Here is a 9,806-nt window from a genome sequence, read left to right as displayed (position 1 = left end):
AAAATTAATTGTTAGATAATATTTTTTATGTTCCTTATAACTTTGGATAGATAAATATAATGAACATCTTCACAAATTTTTGTTTATGACACCAGAAATGCTACTTATTTTTTTACCTTCTGCTGTATATAGAATATTTGTTATAATTCACATTCTGAAAACATATAAATGAAGTAAAGCATCATTCATTCTTGAAGGAAATATAATAAAAAGTGGACAGGAAACAACAACAACAACAACAACAACAACAACAACAGAAAGTCCAAAGATGTCCGGGGTCGGGGAGGAGAAAAGTCTTCTATACTCTCATCTCTCCCATCAAAGCAAATTAGTGAAACCTGCCTCAGGTGAAGTGCAAAGGCCAGTTTGCAGGGAGAGTTTCAACCTCTCCCCAGCAGATGGGCTAGACATAACCTGCCCAAGCTCTCTCCCGACCTGGACCTGTTAGAGCCGAGAGGGCGTCGGCCAGAGAGACTGCAGCCGGGAAGTAGCACCGCACATCCGGGAACGCCAGCAGCCGGCTGAGGGCTGCACAATTGGTGGAGGGCAGGGCGCGGTGAGAGCGCCTCGGGGGAATAGGGCAAGGCGGCCGGGCCCCTCCCATTCCGCCTTTTCTTCAGCGCCCTGCCGGCAGCACTGACTGCGGGCGCCGGGCCACCGGCGAGTGTGCGCAGGGACTCCGGACACTCGCGGCAGCGAGCTGAGGGCGCAGTCTCCACGAGGACCGAGGCGGACCCTTCGGCGCCATGCGCGCCCTCCCCGGCCTGCTGGCGGCCAGGGCGCCTACGCCCCGGTTGCTCCTCCTCCTTCAGTGCCTTCTCGCCACCGCGCGCCCAAGCTCGGCGGACGGCAGTGCCCTAGGTATGATGGGTACAGGGGCCAGGGTAGGGAGGGGGGAGGGCGCGCAGGAAGGGGCGCGCGAGGCTTGGGTCCCCGCGGGCAGAGGGCATCGCCGGCGCGCCGGGCAAGGGTGGCGGGGAGAGGCGCCGGGATGCTGGTAAGGGTGGGTGGTGATTGGCGGCGGCGGCGGCCTCCCATTGGTTACGTTTGTGTCACCTAAGCTGAACTCTGGAACTGGGGCGGCTCGCGCTCCTGCGCTCTTCGGGGCGAGTCTTGAACAAACAGCGCCCCGCAATTCGGGGGCGTAGGTAATGGGGGAGAGTCTGGTTTTTCCTAGGAAGAGGGCAGTGGGGTGTGTAGGTGGATGCAGGGACCAGCTAGCGACTTGGCTTGTGCAAATGTGGAATGAATTTTGAAAGCCACATTTTCCCAAGGCCTACTCCCTTTTCTTGATTCCAGAGTAAGGCGCCCCCTTACCTCCTTCTCTCCTCTTGGCAGATGGGTTGGCTTTGAGGATTTTTTTTTTTTTTTTTTTTTTTGAGACAGTTTTGCTCTTGTTGCCCAGGCTGGAGTGCAGTGGCGTGATCTCGACTCACCACAACCTCCACCTCCCAGGTTCAAGCAATTCTCCTCTCTCAGCCTCCAGAGTAGCTGCGATTACAGGCATGCGCCACCACGCCACACTAATTTTATATTTTTAGTAGAGACGGGGTTTCTCCACATTGGTCAGTCTGGCCTCAAACTCACACCCTCAGGTGATCCGCCCGCTTCGGCCTCCCAAAGTGCTGGGATTACAGGCGTGAGCCACCTCACCTTGCCGAGGATGTTTTTTTTTTTAGAGCTGAGAGGGGGAAAAACTTCATAACCAACCAGCCAACCAAAGAGCCACAACTTACAGTATAACGTGTGTGTATCTTCATTTTACACCGTGGTCTTTGAAAACAAAATGTGTGTGTGCGTGTGTGTGTGTGATTGTTGCTTGTTGTTTTATTGTTTAAGATACTTTGACAGAGGGATTACGTGCAAAACATTACCAAAGCCAACATGAAAGTTGCCATTTTACCTTCACCTGTTTATAATTACTTTTCGTGTTACAAGGATTCCATCCAACCTATTGCAGGTTTCTGTGTCATTAATGTTAGCAGCCAGTAAGGGTAATAAAACACCACCACCTCTCAAGCTACTCTCAAGGTAAATATTGGCCACCAGTAACTAAAATTGGGACGTTATTCTGCAAGAAGTTTTGAAACTCTCATGGGAATTTATTTTCGTGGGCTTGTAATATGTGGAATTTTTGTAATACACCATAGAGAAAGAAGGATAATCAAAAGGTAAGACTATTAATGTTTATAAATGCCTTTTAAAAGGTCTCGTTAACAACTTGGACAGAACATCTTGGGTTGCTCCAGTTCTAAATTTCCTTGTGCCACATCTCTTTTCCATCATATCACTTATTGTCCAGGCCTGTAATTCCAGCACTTTTGGGTGCTGAGGTGGGAGGATGGCTGGAATCCAGGAGTTCAAGACCACCCTGGGCAACATAGCAAGGTCCCTTTTTTATTAAAAACAACTTTTTAAAGTGCGGTTGTGGTGATGTACACTTGTAGTCCCAGGTACTTGGGACGCCAGGGCAGAAAGATTGCTTCAGCCCAAAGTTTGAGGCTGCAGTGAGCTATCATGGTGATGGTGCCACTAAGCTCCAGCCTGGGTGACAGCGCAAAACTGTCTCAAAAAAAAAAAAAGGAAAGAAAGTAAAAGAAACAGAATTGTCCAGGACATTTTTCCCCTTTCTGGGTATCTCCAATTCTTCTATCCCTGGTTCACCTCAGAGTATTGCAGTTCTGAGAACTAGTGCATTCTGGATTCATTGTAGAACTTTGATTCTCTACTTGACTGTATGTCAGAAACACCAGAGAGCTTGAAAAATTCTGATACCTGGATCTTTCCCTACAAAACTCTGGTTGATTTGGCTTGGGATTCAGTGTGGGCATTAAGAATTTTTATCAGCTCCCTGTGTAGCTTTAAATGTGATTTTAAGCTGGTTAAAAACTACAGCTTTAAAATGATACGGTCTAGAGAGTGCACTGTTAGGTAAATACTTATTCAATAGGCATCAGGGTTAAGTTGATATGCAGAGAATATCTCTAAAGAGAGAGAAGAAAAAGGAAACAAATGAAAGTGGAATAAATGAAGGTGTAAATCAATAAGATGAATGGGGGGAGAGGATGTCCCTCTATGTATATGGTATAAGTTCTGTCCTTTTAGCTCCACTTAAGCTAAAATTGTGGAATAATGTACAAGACAAAAGTTATGATGTTAGCATCGAATTTAAGCCAGAATTAAAAATTGTCAGGCACTCTCAGCTTGTTTTCTAGATTCTGTATTGATCTCTGTGAAATTTAGTTTTCTCTTTGCCAAAGGATATTGTGGGAGGTTTACTGGATATTTCGTGGACCTAGGATGTATGACCTACATAACTTGGACATAGGTTTTTCTGTAACCTAAGACTTTGGGAGTCAATTTTATAATAAGAATAGTCTATTATATATAGGGCCCTATGAGTTAGCATTTTTTTTAGTTCCAGCTGGAAAAAAAAAAAAAAAAAGAAATTGTCCAGGACGTTTTCTCCCTTCTGGGTATCCCCAATTCTTCTATCCCTGATTCACCTTTCAAAATTCATCTGAGAGTATCGCAGTTCTGAGAACCTCTGCACTCCTGGGGAATTCTCACTCTGTCACTCAGGCTGGAGGGCAGAGGCACATTCACAGCTCACTGCAGCCTTGACCTTCTGGGCTCAAGATGAAGAAATTGGGGCTTAGATTAAGTAATTGCCCAAATACGCATACTTAGTTAAGCAGTAGAGCAGGAAGTTGGGCATTGGTCCATCCAGTGCCCGTTTTCTTAAACACAGTGCTTAAGCACAATATCCAATTGTCTCTCTGAGCTAATTGGAAATGTCTATGAAAGTTCAGAGCTACTGACAGCATAGCCTCTGCTTCTAAATGTCTGACTTACACTGAATGACATGCTGACACAGTTTGAGTCCTAGAATAAAATTAGGTACAGAGACTCTTCTAAGGTTTTTTGATTAAATAAGACCTATAATATATCTTTGTAAAGGATACATCAGTGGGAGTGTTTAAATATCATTATTATTACTATTACATGGCACAAATTGGAGAAATGGGTCATGTTTATCTTTTGAAAAATGTTTGCAGTGGAATCATTTTAAATGATCCTTTTAACTTCCAGAGGACATGGCTTTTACATTCCCTTTGTGAACCCCCTTCCCTACTAACCCCTCACCCCAAACACAGCAGCTTTCTAGTAATAAATATTTTTGAAGCAGATATTATTCAAGCACCCACATATGTCTGACATTGTTAGTCCATATCTCAGTAGAACATGCTAGCAGTTTCTACCTTTAAGGACATTTAAAGGGGTTCCCACTGGACAAATCTGGGACAAATTGAGCATCAAATACATAATAATATTAGTGAATTGCAACTCATTTAATAATATGGGAATTCATGAGTACCGACTGATGTAGATTAAAAAATGAGTCAGTGAAAAGTTTGATGGGGCACAAAGTATTGAAGATTCAAAGTAACTCTTCAGAATGTGCTTATTAATATCAAGGGAAAAAGAGTAACTTTATGGTGGAGAAGCTTGGCAGACAGCACTTTGATCAAATGATCAAAGACTAAAATCTGTTTAAAGGGAACAGGTTAGCCATAAGCCTACCTTTATTTATTTATTCATTCATCGATTTAATTTTTGAGACAGGGTCTCACTGTCACTCAGGCTGGAGTACCAAGGCACACTCATGGCTCACTACAGCCTTGACTTCTGGGCTCAAGGGATCCTCCCACTTCAGCCTCCCACATGGCTGGGACTACAGGCATATGCCACCACACCAGGCTAATTGTTGTATTTTTTGTAGAGATGGGTTTCAGTATGTTGCCTAGGCTGTCTTGAACTCCTAAGCTCAAGCAATCTTCCTGCCTCGGCCTCCCAAAGTGTTGGGATTATAGGCGAGAGCTACTGTGCCCAGCCTAAGCCTACCTTTAATAGTGATGTTTCTGATGCATGAACATTTTTACCCTAAATTTATCATCACAAAAAAATTATATGTTTAAAACATTTGTTAAGAATTAGGGCAACTGACTCTTCCTCATCTTCTGTCACCCTCATTCTCTTCCCTCTCATCTTTCCCTCGATAGGTCCTATAGTTATTTGATGGGGAAGAGCAAGGAGACATCCTTACTAAGTGGATGGAGCCCAAGGGGCCCAGATCAGGATATCTGAGGCTGACCCTGGTAAGGATGGCATCCAGGCAGGAGGGCAGCCTGGTGTGGAGTGTTAGGGCCTGAGCACAGTGAATGGGTGCTTCTGCAGCAGGCAGCTTGACACAGGGTCCCAGAGTTGATTTAACAAGGCTTTTGTGCAGGAGCAGCAGATGGGTGATATTTGATCCCAAACAAGATGTGGAGGAAAGCATGTAGGAGGGTCAGACCAGCGATGGAGGTTGGAGCCTGAGTGGGTAAGGAAGACATCTCTGTGGGGACAGGTGTGGTAGTGGCAATGAGAGTTTAGTAATATACAGGGTGATTGATCAAATAATTAAATCTAGGAACGATAATAGGATCAAGGTTTTTCACTAGAGAAGAATGAAATAAAGATAGGGAAAAAGTAGAATGAACCCTGTGGTGTTGGATTGCAGTTGGCAGTATCCCTGTGAACCCATGACATTAAATCCCTGTCTCTTTACCTATGTCTATATAGGTATATAGATTTAAACAAGTATATGTGTAAATATATGTATGATGAATACATATGCATGTCATATACATATATGTGTATCATATACATTATAAGTTGTATGTGTGTGTATACGAATGTGTGCACATGTATTCTTAGCAGTGATTTCCAGTAGTGATGAGTATACTTAGCCCCCAGATCTTGGATTCTAAATACCATTCTTTGCTAATAGTAACCAAGCCTTCTTGGAGAAATGGCTGATTTCAGGCCTTGAGTGGGAAAGTAGCAGATAAGCCTAGAACATCTTGTGCCAGAAAGCAGTGGAGTGCTCAAAGGATAATGAGTCATGTCAAGATACAGGAGCCAACATGAAGGGGTTCCTACTGGACAAATCTGGGACAAAATTGAGCATCAAAATAAATAATAATATTAGTGGATTATAACCCATCTAATAATATGAGGATTCATGAGTACCAACTACTGCAAATTTAAAAATGAATCAATGAAAAATTTGATGGGGTACAAAGTACTAAAGATTCAAAGTAACTCTTCAGAATATGCTTATTAATGTCAAGGGAAAAAGATACAGAAGCTTGGCAGACAGCACTTTAATCAAACGATCAAAGACCAAAAAATGGTGTGCCATCTGAGACGATCTGGTAAGAAGAGCACAGCATCACTTCTATGATGTTCCTGCCAAATGTGCCTGCCTCAAATATAATCATATATCAGCGGAACTGTCTTGGAATTTTAATAAGTGTCAAGGTTATGAAAGTCAGAAGAGACTGTCGCAGTTCCAGAGTGAAGCCACATTAGAGAGAAGTGACAGCCAATGACAATGTTTGATTCTGAGCTGGAACCTTTTGCTACCAAGTGCATTATAGGGACTTTTTTTTGAAATTTAGATGAGGTATAGGGACAATATGGTGCTTCATATATATTCATTTCTTGATTTTAATGGCTGTATTGGGATGGTATGGGAAATGTCCTTTGTAGGAAATAGATGGTAATGTTTTAGTGGGGCATGAAACATCAGGTCAGAAACTTACTCTCACATGGTTCAGAGGAGAAAATGTTCTGTTCTTGAAATGTTTCTGCTACTTTGAGATTGTTTGAAAAGAAACAAAAAGAATTAGTTTACCTGAGAAAGATTCAGTTTACATAGGCATTAAACTAAAACAATAGTTGAGAAATCTGTTAATGTTTTTAGGTATCATTTTCCAAAGGTATATATGCCCTCCAACAGAAACAAATCACATGTGTTGAGGCTATTTGTCCTAGAGTGTAATCTTTTGACATTAACTTTATACAGCTGGTCTCACATATTGCACAATATAAGGTGAATGTTAGAAATTAACAACTTATGACATATATGCTGATGTAGGAGAACAAACCTCACAACACTTTGCTAAAAATAAACTCTACTTCTGATAAAAATTGCCGCTATTTAAACATAGACTATCTCAAGTAATGTTAGAATAGAAATAATGAATGTTGCCTTTAAAGAGTTGTTATTCTAAATAGCATTTTCCTGGCATTTTTGAAGTTATTGAGGTTATTGTACTAATGTGTCTCTAATCCCAAACCAGAAGCTTTTAATAGCCTTACAATTATATACTTCTGAGAAACTGAAAGGGAATTTAGATACTTCGTTTGATTGATCTTGAAGCCCAAAGTGCTTTTGTAACTTAGCCAATAGCAGTAAGATAGCTAATAACTATAACTGTTTTCCTGGTTTGCATTTCAGCGTCCATCCAGCATGTAGTTTTCCTTCATAAAAAGTCCTCAAAATAGACCCCTGGCAGGAGGGTGTTCTTGGGAGGGAATGGTGGCAAAAAATGTTCATACTTTAAAATGTCTGCACCTAAACTATGCAGAACAGGAATTTAGGGCCACAGGGCCATTGGAAGATTATTAAGAATCATCACATTGAAGAATCAGGGTTGCCGATGTACCTGTTCAAAATCAAGGTTTTTCAACTTTGGTACTATTGGCATTTTATGTTGGGTAATTCTTTGTCCTGGCAAGCTGTTATCCTAAAATGTTTAGCAGCATCCCTGGCCTCTACATATGTGGTGGGTTAATTGTACACCCCAAAAAGATATGTTTAATCCCTGATCTTTGGTACCTGTGAAAGTGACCTTATTTGGGAGTAGGGTCTTTGCAGATGTAATGAACTAAAATAAGGTCATACTGAATTAGAGTAAGCCCTAAACCTAATGACTGTGGTCTTTATAAAAGAAAGGAAAGGGAGATTTGGACAGAGATATACACAGAGGGAAGATGATCCTGTGAAGACAGAGGCAGATGTTGGACTAATGCAGCTACCACCAGTCAAGGAATGCCAAGGTTGCCAGCAACTCCCAGATGCTAGGCAGAGGCAAGGAAGGATTCTTCACTAGAGAGTTCAGAGAAGGTAGGCCCTGCCAACACCTTGATTTCAGACTCCTGGCCTCCAGAACTGTGAAAGAATATACTTCTGTTGTTTTTACCACCAAATTTGTAGTCATTTGTTATGACACCTAATTTGTGGTAACTTGATGTGGAAACTAATGTAACCTACTAAATAAATGTAGTAATCTTCCCCCAATTGTGACAGGCACAATGCTTTCAGACATTGCCAAATGTCTCCTGTGGGGCAAAACTACCCTCAGTTGAAAGCCACTGAAAAAAATCCCAACTCTTACTGAATAGACTAACGATGGAAACATTTAACAAATCTACAGTCTTTAGAAAGAATAGAAATCTTAGTTATTAACTTTTGGGGTTTATTTTTTAATAAGTTTTTATTTGGCATAAGTTTTACTGTTAAAGTATCTTAGTGACCCATGTAGAGGTGATTTGAAACATGAGAATTTTACATTGCCCTTTGAAATGTATATTATTGCCAAAATTATATATTTTAAAAAAGATCAGTTTATTTCCATTCCTATACCATCTGGTTTTTAAAATAGTTTTACAAGACTGGTGAAAGTGTACGTTGTACTTGTCAGTAGGCCTTAAAAAAAACACTTGTCTGTAAAGGCTTCTTGTCTAATAGTTTCCATACTATGCAGAAAATATCAAGAGTTCTCTATGTGGAGTATTGTCTGTCCCTGACTTAGAAAGTCTGACTTACAAATGTCCCCATCAGGAGTAGTGTGTGTGTGTATATGTGTGTGTGTGTATATATATATGTGTGTGTGTGTGTGTGTGTGTGTGTATATATTTTTTGGAGATGGAGTCTCACTCTGTCATCCAGGTTGGAGTACAGTGGTATGATCTCAGCTCACTACAGCCTCCGACTGCTGGGTTCAAACAATTCTCCTACCTCAGCCTCCCAAGTAGCTGGGACCACAGGCACACGCCACCATGCCTGTCTAATTTTTTATATTTTTAATAGAGACGGGGTTTCACCATGCTGGCCAGGCTGGTCTCGAACTCCTGACCTCGTGCTCTGCCCGCCTCAGCCTCCCAAAGTGCTGAGATTACAAGCATGAGTCACTGCACCCAGCCCCGATAACTAGAATTTTTTGACAAGCTTTTTTTTTTTTTTTTCCCCTTGTTTTTCTTCTTTTTTGGATGAATCTCTCTGGAGTATAATTTCCAGGACTCAGATATGCCTTATTTCCTTTCTCCTCCTTCTGCTGCATTTATGGACAGGGGATAGGGCACTGTGTGCCTAAAACCCATAATTCTCCATGTGTTGTGTATAATCAGTATTTTACTTAGTAATTAGGTATTTTTAAGCTAACGTTTAACCATATCATGGCTTAAGTGGCGTTTACAATTTGGCATGGGATCACATGGTTATATATAATATTGCTTCCATGAGGAAATATATTCTTATTTCCAAATCTCCATTTTATGAATAATATATAATATTCATTCCTATCAGTGTTTCTGTAATTGAGTTGCACATTTATAAGGCTGTATATCGGAATGTTAAAATTAAGCTTTATTAAGTACTGCATGTTGATAGCAATCACTATAGAGGTGAGAAAGGTAAAGAGAAAGAATAATAAGCTTATTTTAATAGTAGTTGCTTGTTACACTTTTTTCTTTTTTTTTTTTTATTATACTTTAAGTTCTAGGGTACATGTGCATAACGTGCAGGTTTGTTACATATGTATACTTATGCCATGTTGGTGTGCTGCACCCATCAACTTGTCAGCACCCATCAATTCATCATTTATATCATGTATAACTCCCCAATGCAATCCCTC

At 41.2% G+C, this 9,806-nt stretch overlaps 1 protein-coding gene across 2 annotated transcripts in view; it reads left to right on the top strand.

Annotated features, from left to right (window-relative positions):
• The first annotated feature begins 289 nt into the window (after positions 1-289).
• The window catches only part of EMB (embigin), a 52,886-nt gene continuing 43,369 nt past the window's right edge, over positions 290-9,806 (top strand). The window contains exon 1 of one of the 2 annotated variants that reach the window (XM_017867682.1): positions 290-861. In XM_017867682.1, coding sequence (XP_017723171.1) covers positions 747-861 — 115 coding nt within the window. In that variant the 5' untranslated portion in view covers positions 290-746. The remainder of the gene's footprint in view (positions 862-9,806) is intronic. The other variant, XM_017867681.1, reaches the window with a different exon arrangement.

This window comes from Rhinopithecus bieti, unplaced genomic scaffold, assembly GCF_001698545.2.
Source record: "Rhinopithecus bieti isolate Rb0 unplaced genomic scaffold, ASM169854v2 scaffold_4381, whole genome shotgun sequence".
Lineage (NCBI taxonomy): Eukaryota > Metazoa > Chordata > Mammalia > Primates > Cercopithecidae > Rhinopithecus > Rhinopithecus bieti.
The sequence above is the reverse complement of the archived record's forward strand: the minus strand, read 5'-3'. Positions and strand labels throughout refer to the sequence as shown.